The sequence below is a fragment of the Gopherus flavomarginatus genome, chromosome 1, assembly GCF_025201925.1.
Source record: "Gopherus flavomarginatus isolate rGopFla2 chromosome 1, rGopFla2.mat.asm, whole genome shotgun sequence".
NCBI lineage: Eukaryota > Metazoa > Chordata > Testudines > Testudinidae > Gopherus > Gopherus flavomarginatus.
In genome coordinates this window covers 50,280,018-50,296,694 of record NC_066617.1, presented here as the reverse complement: position 1 = coordinate 50,296,694, position 16,677 = coordinate 50,280,018, and the positions used below count along the sequence as shown (strand labels likewise).

Here is a 16,677-nt window from a genome sequence, read left to right as displayed (position 1 = left end):
AAAATATACAAGACTGTTTAGAGAGGAGAACTGCCACGGTTGCCCTATTTTCCCCTTATTTGCCCTTTCTCCTGAGACTGTGTTGATTGCAACTTTTTCTTAACTGTATTCCATGAGGGCAGACACTCTTGAAAATTGTGTTCTATGGTGACAGTACTTTTTTTTATCACTAATCCTAATTCATTGACCTCCTGGAAGCATAAAGACAAAACATTGTTTTGGAGAGTTATCTCTACAGAAACCTTGACCTTCTCCCTTCCAAATAGGCTAGGAAATCAGTCCAATATCTAAGACTATCTATTCTGTGCATTTTACACCAAATTTATTTTTTGAATATTTATCCTATCATTGACAAATTTCCAGACCCACTAAGTGCAGGTGATCCCGCCCACTCTCTGTGTGGATGAGAGTGCCTGATTGTGGAGATGTTATTGTGAGACGGTACTTGTGTTGATATAGATTGCAAACTTTTTCTTGCCTTTTCTTTGTTAAAAATATAGGCTTTGATTCAGCGAAATGTTTAAGCACATTTATTCATTTATATTACTGTAGTGCAGAGTGGTTCTCAATCTGTGGCCTGTGACCACTTGCAGCCCAATCAGCACACAGCTGCAGCCCATGTGACATCCTCAGTGCCATAGAGGTAGTATATATATTGTGTGGGTGCGGCCCATGTTATAAATAGAGAGCCCACAATGGCAAAGAGGTTGAGAACCACTGCCATAGTGCCTAGGAGGTTCAGTCATGGACCAGGAGCCCATTGTGCTAGGAATTGTACAAACAGAGAAGAAAAAGGCAATCCCTGCTTGAAGAGCACATGTTTAAGTCCATCTCTAGTCAAGAAAGCATTTGAACATGTGCTTAATTGGACCATTCAGTGGAACATAATTCAATGGAACATAAAGAATCTGTTTTCCTGTACGGGCCTTAAAAAGGGGGGGGATAGCTGAGTGATTTGAGCATTGGCCTGCTAAACCCAGGGTTGTGAGTTCAATCCTTGAGGGGGGCTTTACAGATCTGGGTCAAAAATCTGTCAGAGACAGTTCTTGGTCCTGCTGTGAAGGCAGGGGACTGGACTCAATGACTTTTCAAGGTCCCTTCCAGTTCTATGCAATAGGTATATTTCCATATAATAAAAAAAAAGAATTAACAAAATGTTTAATTGTTTAGATCTTCAAAGACTACACTACCATTTGTGCTTAATGAAGCTGACCTCAGGCTGCATACTACAGACTGCACAAAGATGCAACATAACTGATTAGTTTCATAATTTTAACTAATTTTAGTTAAAAACATAGAAATAGAAAGTCTTCATATCTGCCATGTTCTAATTATGTTTTTTGCCCCTTTTCAAAAATGTTAATCCATTTCTCTCTATCAAATTAAAAACCTGGAGATCCACTCACTCGTACCTAAAACTCTCCATTACTTCAGAGAGAGCTCCAGATTTCTCTGATTCAAATTTTACTCTGTGGGAATGCCTAGGGATCCATTTTTTTTTACTTGATAAAAAAGGTCATCCTTCCCTGCCCAACTGTATGCTCATCTTGTACCTCAGTTTCAGATTCCCCAAACCTTTAAGTACTGCTACCTGCACATTTATTATTTTACTTTTATATTGAAAAGTAAATGTGATTTTTTTTACACATTCACCATTCACTTGAATCATGAGACCTGTTGCCATGATTAAGTCATTTATTTCTAGTTCATTCAAGATATTAAATATTATGTCTTTTTCTGATTGAGAAACTCACTTAATTTGGGTGCAGGATTTTGGATGGCAGAGGCCAGAAGAGACCATTAATGATCGCAGATTAGAACATAATAAGAACATAAGAATCGCCATACTGAGTCAGAGCAAAGGTCCATCTAGCCCGGTATCCTGTCTTCCAGCAGAGGCCAATGCCAGGTGCCCCAGAGGGAATGAACAGAACAGGTAATCATCAAGTGATCCATCCCTTGCCACCCATTCCCAACTTCTGGCAAACAGAGGCTAGGGACACCATCCCTGCCCATCATGGCTAATAACCATTGATGGACCTATCCTCCATGAATTTATCTAGTACTTTTTTGAACCCTGTTATAGTCTTGGCTGTCACACAGTCTCTATCAGGGAGTTCCACAGGTTGACTGTTCATTGTATGAAAAAATATTTCCTTTTGTTTGTTTTAAACCTGCTGCCTATTAATTTCATTTGGTGACCCCTGGTTCTTGTGTTATGACAAGGAATGAATAACACTTTCTTATTTACTTTCTTCACACCAGTCATGATTTTATAGACCTCAGTCATATCCCCCCTTGGTCATCTCTTTTCCAAGCTGAAAAGTCCCAGTTTATTAATCTCTCCTCATATGGCAGCTGTTCCGTACCCTTAATCATTTTTGTTGCCCTTTTCCGAACCTTTTCCAAGTCCAATATATCTTTTTCAAGATGGGGCGACCACATCTGGATGCCATATTCAAGTTGTGGGTGTACCATGGATTTATATAGAAGCAATATCACATTTTCTGTCTTATTATCTATCCCTTTCTTAATGATTCCCAACATTCTGTTCCCTTTTTTGACTGCCGCTGAACATTTAGTGATGTTTTCAGAGAATTATCCATAATGACTCCAAGATCTCTTTCTTGAGTGGTAACAGCTAATTTAGACCCCATCATTTTATATATATATATAGTTGGGATTATGTTTTATATGTATAGTTTATGTGCATTACTTTGCAATTTATCAACATTGAATTTCATCTGCCATTTTGTTGCTCAGTAACCCAGTGTTGCAAGATCCTTTTATAGCTCTTCAGTCTGCCTGGGACTTAACTATCCTGAGTAGTTTTGTATCATCTGAAAATTTTGCCACCTCACCGTTTACCCCATTTTCCAGATCATTTATGAATGTGTTGAATAGGACTGGGCCCAGTACAGACACCTGGGGATTGCAGGATCTGCAGCTATCACAGAGACTTAGTAGAAATCCTTAACTAAAGCCTTTATTTCTTCCAGTCTGGTTTATATTGGATATTTTGAATTCTGATACTTGTCTAATTGGGTAGCTTCATAAAAAGGCACTTCTGGAGGAGTTGGAGGGAAGAGAGTGGCAAATATTTTGAGGCTATCACATTTTGGACAGTTGGTTTCAAATATGCAACTTTATGTCAATAAATTTTAATTTTATGTCAGCTATATTGAATGTACAAGCATCAGTTAATCTTCAGGCAGTGACAATTCTTGCCTAGCCTAGCTCAGAGACTTTTTTGACCAGCTGGCAACATGTATTTTGCAGACTGGATTCAGGGCAAATTCCAAGTACTTACAATTTCCCCTTTGAGCAAATAGGATTATTACCTCATGTCCATACTGGATATGGGCAGAATGCAACACTTGCCTACTACACCTTATCACATTCCAGTGGCGCACCTCTATCACATTAACATTTTTCTTTCTGAGTCATATACACACTTTCACTCCTAGTCATGCATAAAAACAATGTATCCAAACCCGAACACATATCAGCAGGGTCCCTGGCTATTTCAATATTTGTGTGATTTGTCACTAGTATTTGCCGTAATATTGTAAATGTGTAACCCAGAGATCAGTTATTTTCCATATTACCACAGAATACTTGGCAGAGTATTTGTGTCAGGAAGGGACACAGTCTTCACAGCGTCAAAGGGTTAAAACAACAGCACCTCCTTTTCCCAGTAGTATTTTGTGTTAGCTCAAACAGTGATTTACTTTAGGTTGCCTAGCAAGAACTAAGAGAAATAGATGAGACCATTTAAAACTTTCCATCCAACTCCTTGTTCTAGTTTTTGGGGTGGCCTTTTTGCCTCTCTGCTCCATTCAAAGAGCAGCTTTGTGTTTATCCCATGCAGAGCCAGGATTTGTGGAAAGGTCTTGTGTTCAGCATGTCCTTGGAGAGACGTCCAAAACCAGGACATCTGGGAGGAGAGTCAGTCTGGTCACTTCTGTCTTTAGGAGGATACAAGAAGGTGTGATCTGTTAGGAGCAGGAGGGAAAATATAGGCCACTTGCTATTAATAAGGGATTGGAAAATGTTTAATGAGGACTGGCAGGGTGTTCAAATTGTAGTAGATGAGGTTTTGATGTACATTTTGTGCCCCAGAAGGGAAATCTTCAAAGGAGGTCAGCAGCACAAATGAAGAGGAGTCCAAAGTTCCTCTCTCAGTATGGGAAGTTCCTCTCTCAAGAGAATAGAGGCTGAGATGGATACATGTTCAGAGGGGGTACAGCTGAGCACTCTGCCCCGGTGTATCCTCTGCTGGAACTATTTGTGCTCATTGCATCTCTGTGTAGATGTTTTGGAGACCCATCTAGACTGGCCAGACTAGAACTGCAAAATAACCGTGCTTTCGAGGACAGAAGAGAAGAGAGGCTAAATTTGTTATGTATTAATCAAACACGAGCTTTAGAGGAAGTGTAGTGGTAATTACCTAAAGTTATTACCCTCTGATGATTATTTGGTGGTCTATATGGAACAAGCTTATTGTCCAAAACAGTTCTTAGTGGGCAGGTGTCCACATTACATCACAATAACAGCACTAAAACTGATCCAGCAAAGCACTTCAAACATACAAACAGTCCCACTGAAATCAGTGCTGGACAAGGTGGGAGGAATCAACAGCCTTGAACCTAGGCCCACATATCCCTAGGCAGTGCTCAGACCATGGTCACTTGAATGACTGGAGAAAGGGGCCAGCAAAGCTCTAGCTTGCAAACGGCCCTGCCCACAAAGCTCCTGACTGCGGGAGAGACCAACCCAATTCATTGGCTAGGAAGCTCTACTTAGGTCAGAAAGAGGCACAAGAAGTTGGCTGAGCAACTAGAGGAGTCCTTGGCTAATGGCTGCTATAGAGCCTGCCATCTTGATTCCTGAGCCCTGCCTCCCAGTCTGTTCTTGGTTCCTCCTTATTCCAGACCCCCATTTGTTCCCAGTTCTTGATTTCCTGCCTCACTCCGGGTCCCTGCTCCTTACCCCTGATGATGACTCCAGCTTCAGCCCCTGGCTTGGCGCCTGGCTTTGATTCTGGCTCTGACCTTCAGTTTGGAACCTGACTCTGGCTCTTACCTTTGGCTTGGGGCCTGACTCTGACCCTAGCTCTAGTTCCAGGCTGCTGATGCAAACCATTAGGCATGACCACCCATGCCCCATTCCCTAGACCAGGCCTAATTTAGAACCCCTCCTTGGCAGTATTGCTGTAGAGATGCATACAGTTCTACATGGTTAAACTACCTTCCATCACCCGTATATGTGGTTGTTTCTTCAGGTCACAGTTGAAACACATTGATTGGGCAGCAGGGGGAAGCTGGCACTGCTACAACTTGTGCTGGAATTGTTCCGAGGATCAAGAGAATCTTAACTTTCTAGTGCTACCATTGGGGGTCTCTTCATAAACACGACAATGAATAAAATGTTGAGTAGGCTGGAAAAGGGCCTTAAATGCCTTTGACCATTTATCCAGCACTGACTGACTGACAAGCCTCAAGGAACTAGCTTATTTACGTATTTGGTTGCCTTCTCTTTGATAATATTCTGTTTATAAGTAATATAACATAAATCATCTGCACCATGAGAATTAGAATAACTATGTTGTAGTAAAAGCTTATTCTGGCTTGCTATTGAAGTCAAAATAGATGGATCAAACTTTAATATCCCCCACAAAAAATTGCTTTTTAAAAAAAATCAGTAAAAAAAAATTGAAAGAAAAAAAGCACAAGCTCAACACTGGTTTCAAAAGAGATATCCGTGATATTTTGCTTTCTTTGTATGTGTAGTCATAGAACATGTTCTAGTAGAAACCCAGCTAGACTATTTCCAATTTTAAAGTGGTTATAGATCTTTTAAGGGATCCCTGTTTATTATCTATATTATTTCACCAAAATGGAAGATGAAACATCAATAGTAATGGAATTATCAGTTAATAGATTACTATTGAATTGTCACTACAGTGTAGTTATCTTTTCTAAAGATTAGCTTAAAATATATTGTTCAATAAATGTTTCCAATGGGAAGAAAAATCCATGTATTCTCCATTAATAATCAGAACATAATTTTTTTAAAAGTCTGCAAATGCAGCATCTATTCTAATAATGTTCATGATAAATATAAAAAGAAATTGAAAAGAATAATGTATGAGCAGTAGATGATCAAAATAATCTCAGCCTAAGTAATTATATTGACCTGGTTTTATTTTTAATCTGAATCAGGACACAGGTTCTATCTCCCTCACTTCCTCTCTTGCCCTCTCCCCTCCCTTTTTTTTTTTCTTTTTTACTTTTTGTCACTGAAAAAGGGGGAAGGATAAAAATGGGGAGGGAAAGAAGGAAAAATCGGGGGGGAAAGGGTTGAAAATTTCAAAATGTTGTGAACACTCCTTCCCAGTTTTTTCCTGTATATTTTTGCAAAATATACTATATTTGAGGCAGATCTAAGTGTAAAGCATTTTTGAGACCTTCAGATGAAAAGCACTGTAAAACATATTGCGTGTACTATACTATATCTTAATGTAAATGCTTACATATATCTACTTATTCAATAGAAAAACCATCATTATCTTCTGGGCATCCAGACAAAATATACTAAAATAAATGGGAAATATTCCCATAATGTTAAGAAATCATTATCTTCCCTGTGGAACGTGATAACTGGTGAAACAATTACAGTTTGAAACCTCTAAGGAGTTCTGATCAAATACATTTGTGTCCACTTGCCAAAAGACTTTTTTCTGACAAAGAACTTTTCCTGCCTGTGCCCTGCTGAAGAGACACTATTCACGTCTACTTTATTTTTGACAGACATTTTCAAGAAATGCCTCGTACTGTGAAGCACAAGATGATGAATATCGTCTAGAGGTTACGACTCCTTTGCAACGGGTTGACTTGTTTATGGGGCAATTCAACAGTGTCCTGCTAACTTCAATAACCGTCTTCACCAAAGGGAATCTTACTGTTGCTAATCTGGGAACATCTGAGGGCCGCTTCATGCAGGTAAATATAACTGTGACATTAGCACATTTCAACGTGAGCGCAAAGAGTAAGCAGGATAAATTAGAACCATAAGAAGCTGACTATAGATAAATGGGGTTGGGGAAAGAGTGGGGACAATATAGCCACAGATTAATGCAATAATGGAAAATCAGGTGAGCTGAATAAATTGGAGCATCTGTAAGGAAACATAAGACAGAATATCCGATACAGCATCTCTGAAGGAGTTCATCACAAGACTCGAGGGATTTATGACTTTCTTATTTTTAGCCCTATAACCATGGCAGTAAGGTTAGTCTGTCCCCTTTCGGGTCTCACTGAGTGCACCCCCTTGGATCTTAGGCCTCTTGCTCTTACCTTTTTCTGTGTGAAATATCACCATTCTCCTGCTCTTAGACTGGGACCAGGGTCAGGCTGCTCCACCTTTATTAATCACTTAACACTCTGCAGGACTGATTGGATTTTGGGCATATGAGTTTCCTCCCTTCTGGGACTTGTGATCAGTATTATAGCGCTGATAGCTTTCTTAAAACAAAATATTCTTATTTAGCAGTCAGAAGAAGGCATTAGAGGAAAAAGGAGGTTAAACGAAGAGAAAGCTTGTACCAATAATGGCAACCTAGGCCAGGCTTAATGACACTCCCCGCAGATTCCTGTGTCTCAGGTTCCCTGCCCCCTAAAACACAGTGAAAATCTCCTTTTAAACCCTGCCAGTGTTCTTTGTTCTCCAGGAGGGTTCATCAATTGTTGGTGGACTTTGGCCCCTCCTGGTCAAATTAGTTCCATAGACTGTCTGGGGACTCTACTGAGTCATCAGAGCTAATAGTTCTGGCATTTTCTTTTTACCATCCTTAAATGGAAGCTGACCAGAGGAAGTGGAAATGGATCTTGAGCCACTTTCTCCTTCCCATCTGACCCATCCCAGATGGTCCCCCTATTGGGAAGCATTTTAATCAAAGATATTTGTTCAGAAAAAAACCATGCCAGAGCCAGGCCACATACATTATCAACAGATTGTTACAGGGCATTCATGTACGTGTCATATTTGCTGTCCTGCCCCCCTCATGGGCTGAAGGAATCCCACCACCCTACCAAGGTCTCCTGCAGGGGTGAATGCTGCTGCTGCTTACCCTCTCTGCCCTATGGGGGAATGAATAGATGGTACACCCTGATATCCCTGCAGAGAGGAGAAGTTGGTCCTGCTGGTCATCCTTTAAAGAGGGGATGGGAAGGGAGGTCTAGGAAATAACCTACTGGAAAGGACACATGGGACACTGTACAAAAAATCAGTATGAATCTCATCTGAATTTAGCATAAGATGACCAGACAGCAAGTGTGAAAAATCAGGATGGGGGTGAGGGGTAATAGGAGCCTATATAAGAAAAAGACCCCAAAATCGGGCCTGTCCCTATAAAATCAGGATATCTGGTCACACTAGTAAAATATGAAGTGATTACGCTGTAATTATTACTAGCAGTCCCCATGATGAACTCACTGCCTTAAGGATGGAGATTGCTTTCATACAGGGATTAATGGTTAGAGCAGAGTCCTGCAAGCCATGGGACTCAAATTCTATTCCTGAAGGTAACCACTGACTCACTGTGTAATCCTGAGCAAGTAACTTAACCTCTCTGCCTCACTTTCCCATCTATAAGCATGGACAATAATGCTTACTGCCCTCTTTGTAAGGTTCACTGTGGCACTTCAATGGGCTTTGGATAAAGCTCTTGGTGATCTCTGGAGGAAACTACAAAGCAGTACTTTTATTTATTTTATTTTTATTATGCATTCATGTCTTGAATCAGACTTTTTATTCAGGATTTTGTCCATCTCACAGAACAATAAAATATAACAATTAAAATAGTTCCAGTCTACATTTCCCATTCTAGGGCCAGGCATAGATGTAAAGAAAGGCTATTGTGTGAGCTGCGTATTTGCCATTAACAGAAATATTCACATCATTGAATTAGATTGGCTTGAGTTACAGGGGGAAGTTATCATGAAGATCATACTATAATAACACTCTAAACCTTTCTTTATCCTGAACAGCCTTAGGGTCTAGTACCTCCAACAGCAGAGTGAACACTCAGACAGCCTTTAATGACTGGTAACAGCACATCTGTATAACCAAACTTAATATTTCTTGCCTTGAAAAAAGGTACCATGTCTCCAGGATACAGGAATTACAGCATTTTCCAGAATGTAATACACGCAAATTAAATCTTTTTTTACTCTACTTATAGTTGTCTGGGTATTACTTCCAAACGTGTTCATTAGCAAATTTTCAACTAAAGCAGAATTGCAATAGAATTTCTATAGTAATCTGTCTGGTATCTGCAATGAATAGAAATAAATTCATAATGTATGGGCCACTTATTTTAGTGTTGCTGGGATATAATTGCTAAAAATCAGGATAACCTCACAATGCAACAATTCAGTGTACCACTCAACTTCCCAAATATTGTATTCAAATTGTATAGCGAAAAGCCACATTTCATAATAGTGATTTTATTTACCATACCTACCTTATGGGCTAAATTTGCAATGGACCTCAACTTGCCCTGTCTTTGTACACATCCATATTTGCTCTCACAAGTCATTTGCACTCATTTAGTGCAGTAGCATTTGTGTATGTAAATGATTGAATTTATATGCACAAAATGTGTTTTCTGTCAAGCAAATGGATTTTGCATATTAGGACCCTGATCCTCCAAATTGACTGTGATCATGCAGAGCCACTTTAACTTCAATGGGCAGTCAGCTGCAGGATCAAGGTCTAAAATTTCTACCCTTTGAGTGCACACAAACACAGGAGAGGCATTGAAAATATGTCCCTATATGCTATTTCAACCAAATACATTTTCAAGACAACTATTAATGGCATAAAGCAAAAAATTTCAAATGTAGATGCCTAATGTTAGGCCCCAATCCATAAAGGGATTTAAGCATCTAAGCCCCACTAGGCTGCTACCTAATCCTGTAGGTGCTTAAACTCACCACATGCCTAAATTGTCACTATAGAGTTTCCTAGATGCCTAAGTTTCTGCCTTTGGGTATGTGCACTGCTGCCTCACACTAGATGTTCCAACACCAATCTCCTTCATAAAACACAGTGCAATCTACAAAGCCTGAGGAGCTAGGCATTCACCTGCTTATCTTGCCTGCAGGGCCCTATCTAGTCAGCCTGCATGGAGTCCCATTCAAAACCACGAAGGAGGAGGTGCCTATCTTATAACTTTTAGTCCAGTGGTTAAAGCACTCACCTGGGATGTGGGTGATCCCAGGTTCAATTCCCTCCTCTGTATGTTGGGGAGAAAGGATCTGAACAGGGATCTCCCAGGTGAGTAGGGTATTCTGATGTGTGGGGAGAGTGGTCTTTCTCAGTCTCTCCTGAGTCCCGTAGAAACTGTTCTACTTTGCATAAATATTAAAGGGTTGTTGTTTTGGGGAGAGAGTGAGAATGTTCTACAGTCCAGCGGTAGAGCACTCACATGGGAGACACAGGGTCCAATCCTGTTGTTCCAATGACTATTTAATTATTTATCCCAAGCAGAACAGCTTTAACAAGAGAGATTGAGGAAGCACTCCACACTGTGTCAGAAAACCCAATAGCCCATTGATCAGAGCACTTTCCTGGGAGGTAGGATTTGAACAGAGGTCTCCCTTCTCCCTAGTAGTAGGGGAGAAACTGAACCTGGATCTACCAGATCCTGGGTGAGTGTGCTAGCTAAAAGGTAATAAGAGAGGCAGCACCAATACCTCCTTCTTCAGTGTTTCTTACAAGAAACAGCTTAGGTGCCTAGGCAGCCCGACTCCAAGAGAGGAGTTTCTGACTGTGGATCACAAGTAGAGAAAAGTGCCTCTCTGCAGCATGGATTGAGATGCCTAATTTCTTGAAAGAGGTTGGGTTTAAGACATACTCCTCTCATTGGCATCTCCCACTGGCTCACTGAGATGATGCCCTGCCTACTGTGGTGGTTTTTATGCATCCCATTCTTAGGTGCCTGTCTCTCCCCATTCATCGTATAAAGGCTCCTAACTCAGGCTTTGGTGGTTCCCATTGTTTTTCCTTGTAATTTTCTACATGCCTAAAAGTTGGGTGTTTCAATGCCAGAGCCTCTTTGTGAATCCAGGCCTTAAATTCATATTGAGGTACCTAAATAGGTGGCCTAACTTTCAGACCTGCTCAGCACCCATAGTTCTCAGTGACATCAATAAGAATTGTGGCTACATAGCATCTCAGAAAATCAGGACCAGTTTATTTGAGTGCCTAAATATTACAGCTGGTCAAAAACCAGGGGAAATATTAGTGAACATTTTTGTCAACTTTTTTTCAGTTTTTATTTCTTTTTGAAATTTCAATGAAAATTTTTGTCAAAATTTGAGAAATGTTGGCCAGCACTAACAAGGATGGAGGCTCTGATCCTGCACCATAGAAGTCAATAGGAGTTGGATCAAGCCCCGAGGGGCTTAACTTTAGATACCTGCATTTGAAACCATTTCCATCAGTCTCTTGGTAACCAGCCATGTTATTCTTATTCTCTTTTTTTCTTTCCCTTCCTCTCTCTCAACCCTTCACTATTTCCTCTGCTTGCTCCCTCCCACTTTCATATGTATCCTGTGTCTCGACCTCTCTTCTCTCTGATTCTTCATTTCTGTCTCCATCCACCTTCCCTCTGCTCTCCATACAATTGTAGTAGAACACTACTACAAAACAAATGTAATCTCTAACACACTGATTTTGTGGCCCAAATTACTATACAGTAGTGGTGGTGGTTGCTGCATGTATTTATTTAGGGATAGAATCTGATACCTTTACTCACAAGGTACAGTATCTTATAGTAACTCCTCACTTAACGTCCTCCCGCTTAACATTGTTTCAAAGTTACATCGCTGCTCAATTCGGGAACATGCTCATTTAAAGTTGTGCAGTGCTCCCTTATAACATCGTTTGGCTGCCTACTCTGTCCATTGCTTGTAAGATTCTGTGAAAGAGCAGTGACTTTACAAGGGAGCATTGCACAAGTTCCTCTTCTCCGCCTTCTCCCCCTCTCTCCCAGTGCTTCCCCCACCACCAGACAACTTCTTGGTGGTGCTTAGGACTTTCTGGGAGGGAGGGGGAGAAGCGGGGAAGCGCTGTGTCTACACTCCTCCCCCTCCCTCCCAGAAAGTCCTAAGCACCACCAAACAGCTGTTTGACTTTCAGGGGGGAAGGAACGGGGATGCAGCATGCTCTGGAGAGGAGGTGGAGTGGGGGTGGGAAGAGGTGGGCCTGGAGTAGAGTGGGGATGGGAAGAGGCGGGCCTGGAATATTCCCGGCAAAGTCGGCTCCTGGTCTTCTCTGGGGAAGCTGCCGCTTCCTTACCTAGTGTCCTTACCTGCAGCGGTCTGTGCCTGTGTGGGGTAAGCCAGGGGCACTTCCCAACCACAGTACAGTACAGTATATAATGCCTTTTGTCTTCCCCCAAAAAATTCCTTGGAACCTACCCCCCGTTCCCCATTTACATTAAATCTTGTGGGGAAAATTGGGTTTGTTTAACACTGTTTCACTTAAAGTTGCATTTTTCAGGAACATAACTACAACGTTAAGTGAGGAGTTAACTGTACTTCCTGAGTGGTTCCATTGAAGTCAATGGGATTACTCATGGAGTAAAGTGCTACTAAACTAGAGAAAGAGTATCAGAATGTAGTCGTATTTTGTTTGTTTAAAAAATGCATCTGCATGTGGCCCAAAAGCTTATATATTTGATTGAGTCAGTAAAAGATATCCCATTCTTTACCTTCCATGATTTTATTTGAGGATTAACTGGTTGAAAAGGAGACACATTCTCCTGCACTAAATGTAGAAAGTTGTGCATTTTTACTCAGCCAGCTAAGATTCATTAAATTGATCTGTATGGTCTAGATACAGAAAACTCACGAGTTCTTTGAACGCAAGTAATTGGGGGGGATGGGAATTCCATGTTCTCAAGCAGAGAAGTCACAGCCCATTGATGCACTGATAATGTTTTGATCAAAAGTGTTAAACCTGTGTTGGGCCATGAGTAGTTTGGAGTTCATAGTTTACTAAATACTATGGACTTTCTGTTACAAAACGGAACAGTAATAATTTTTCTAAGACAGCTGACACGCATGAGAAGGAAAAGAAAAATGGTTTGACTTCCTTCCTAAGCTGGAGTCTGACAACAAGCTTTATTTAACAGTTTTTTTTCCTTCTGAGTGGTTGCAGCTGTTTTTGCCTTTCCTATTGTCCTTATTTTGAGTGTGTGGCTGGGAACACAAGCCATAAGTACAGCTGTTGGGTGCAAAGTGAATCAGGTATTTCACAGTGGTTATTTGATTATAAAGTCACATTGGAGATGCTATAGTTATGGAGCCAGATTCTTAGCTAGTGTAAATCAGTATAGCTCCACTGATGTCAAAAGAGCTACGCCATCTTTCGCCACCTGTAGATCTGGCTCATTACTGAAAAGACTCTTTCATTATAAATAATTTGATTTTCTTTTTATAATTTCTATGGATAATATCAGTGTTTATTTTTAGTCTTTTTTCCTATTTTTATGTACCGGTATTTCAATTTTCAATTGTTGGACATTATAGGGAGAGGGGCCTCAGAGAATAATTTACTGTCTTTGGATATTGAGATTCAAAAAATTAAAGCTTTATAACCATTAAAACACATCAATATCACGTCAAAATATACAGTGTAAATACCCTTAAATCAAGCTCTAATAAGTTCTCAAACAGCATTTTTCTTCTTTTGCCTATTGGTAAATTCTGAGTAGTTTGTGTTTGTGCGGTGAGGTTTACCAACATTTACCAAAAAAAAAAATCTAATCTTCCCAAGTCTAATAATAAGCCTTTATTTTCAGGCATTTAGAGCTTGTCACAAAAGTTACCATAATAAATTGAGCTGAAATTTTTGGACTCCAAAGACAAACTTTTTTCCCTTGAGTATGATAATGTTCTGTTTGACCATTTTTGAGCTCTCAGTGCGAACAGTCTATTTCACTGATGGGAGATTTTGTTGATTTTTGGGGCCTTGGAGGAGGGCATAAAAATGACTTATTTTTAAATGCTCAGTGTAGGCTGCTGGCCTGTTTCCCCAGCCCAGGAAGGAGTGACATCCTGTCACGAGTCTAGTTCGGACTCTTAGCTTTATTTCCTCCAAATAAGCCAAATTCAGCATATAATCATCAATTTCCTTGGAACCCTGGAGGATCTGCTGCAGGGATCAGTCTGTTCCCCACAGATTGTCTCTCTACCAGCCACTTGCCTGAGAGTCACACTGCCACTGAGCCACTCTACTTCCTGTAGTGCTTTCCCCTTCTCCTCTCTCCACCGCACCTCACCTCCCCATCCTATCTCCCATGCTCCAGGGTCTTCTGCAGGAGTTTCCTGGTCCTTGCAGATCTCTACTGCAACTGTGGTGCTTCCTATCTTTTAAACCACCTGGTCCCTAGCTGATCAGACTCAGCTGAGCGGTAGCTCATCCATCACAAGGGAAGGACCCATCTTCATGTAGAGGGCCAGCCACTCTATGATATTCAGATTTGCAATAGACTTAATTGTCAGTGACAGGAATATGTCTTTGATGTGCCTGATGAAATCTGTTTTGGAAACAGTGAGGTTCCCAGTGTATGGAAATTGCACACCTAGCATGCTCACTATGAGTGAAATTGACCTCACCTATGTGAAACCCAGGAAAATGGGCTTCGCGTAGGTGCCCTACATGTGGAAGCACAGGATGGGAAACCTCTCTTACAATTCATACAACCTCTCAGGGCAGTAGGAACAGCTGCAGTTCCCTATCTTCCCTCTATATGGGGCTTTGGCAGAGCAGCCATATCATTCATGGATCTACTGACCCTTGGTCTGCTGACAAACCCCACTCCATAGCTGAGGAGAACCACGGCAGAACCCTGCCCTCTGGTGCTCATGGAACGGAGAGATCCCGACTGCAGACTGTCTGCATTCTGCCTGCTTCCTGCAGAAGAACAGCAGCAGTGCGGCTGCACAGTAAGCTCCCTGGGGCCTGGAACATACCTTCTGATAGGTTTATGCCACACGAAACATACTGGTGCCTTTACCCTCATTAGGGCCTCTCTGCGCTACTTTAATACAAATAGTTAATAGTAGGCCCTGGGTAAGGGAGAATCTTTTTTGATATACATTTTCTCCCATATATTTGATATCCAATCAAGAGGTGGAGTTTCCACATGCTGATCCCAAACCTGTTCGTTTTCAGTTCAAAGTGTGTGGCACTCGTGTTTGACAAAACCCTTTTCCGAGGACACCACCCCAGGTTAAAAACTAACCAACAAATGAAAACCCTTAGCACATGCAGGTCTTGCTCTCCGTACCTGAGGAGCAGAGAACTGCTATGGACACTGAGTGCTTGTTTTCAGTGCTTAGATACTTACATGCATGAGAGATACTTCCGGAAGAAAGCCAGACAGAAATAATCACAACTGTGTTTAACTCAGTGATTACACTTGAGGCCTGGCCATGTATCCACTGAAGTCGAGAATTACCACAGAATTCAGTGGGAGCAAAATTGGGCCTTCAACACTTAGCATCTCACAAGCTGTGATCTGCTTACATTGAAGTAAGTCAGTGGCAGAACTGCCATTACTTCAATGATGAAGGCAGGCCCATGGTATATATTCGTAAAAGGCAATGGTTCAGAGTAATGATGTACAAAGCCTTTCATCTGTTGGTCAGTCATTCAAATCCAATGCATATATAAAGTAACAGGAAATCATTACCATCTTTTGGGTGATCAGTGGCTTTTGAGTTAGTGGTCTCCATTCTTTTTCTACTGGTCAGGTGTACATATAACAAAATCCACCAGTATGAATGGTAACCTCTGTTGGTAGCATTGGCAAAGAGACCAAGGAGTGAATGAACACAGAGTGTAACAATGCCGGCATCCCTAGAAGTGGTCCCTCCAGAAAGGGGTTAAGGCAGTTTGGTGGAGCCATGGAAAAACCTCCCCCCTGCTCAAAGCGAGCTTCCTATATTACACCTGTTTGTTATACCATGTTTTGTGGCTAGAGGACTTAACTTTCCAGAGTTGGCAATCTGGCACATTAAAAAATAAATATAAAAACATAAATATATGCATTTATGTGAATGTGTAATCAATCACAGTGCTTCTTTCTGTTTTTAAACCAATGAAATTAAATGTCATAATCTATACTAGTAAAGAGTTATTAATATTTGAAACTTACTTCTTAATATTTAATGTGGTTTTGAATAGTAGTTCTTGTTTCTCTGGTAGAGAGCATGCCTAGCTAATCCCAAAGTAAACTAAATAGTAAGAGAAAAGAGAGGAAATCTTTATAGTGAAGTTTAAAATTAACACCTGGAACCAAGTTACTGTTTTGAGAGAACACATGTTTTACTGTTCAGTTCCAGTAGAAAAGCTTATGCCCTTCAAAGTGGATCCATTATACTCAATGGATTACAATGATATATATACAGCATCCAGAGAGCTACATGTGTGCCCTTTACAAGGCTATGCTGCATATCCTGGGGCGCTTGGGGGTTACATAATAACATTAACCCTGAACCTATCTCTGCTGGATAATGGCCTACACCTGCCAGACATCTAGGGAAAACTAACAATATGATACTGAGACTGGCTTGTTTTAAGTAGCCTCTGATTTTTGCA

The 16,677-nt window shown here is 40.9% G+C and overlaps 1 protein-coding gene across 8 annotated transcripts in view; it reads left to right on the top strand.

Moving 5' to 3' along the window:
• The window catches only part of MET (MET proto-oncogene, receptor tyrosine kinase), a 165,983-nt gene that overhangs the window by 87,777 nt on the left and 61,529 nt on the right, over positions 1 to 16,677 (top strand). For all 8 annotated transcript variants that reach the window (XM_050936038.1, XM_050936039.1, XM_050936043.1 and 5 more), the window contains one exon: positions 6,813 to 7,004. In XM_050936038.1, the coding sequence (XP_050791995.1) occupies positions 6,813 to 7,004 (192 nt within the window). The remainder of the gene's footprint in view (positions 1 to 6,812; positions 7,005 to 16,677) is intronic.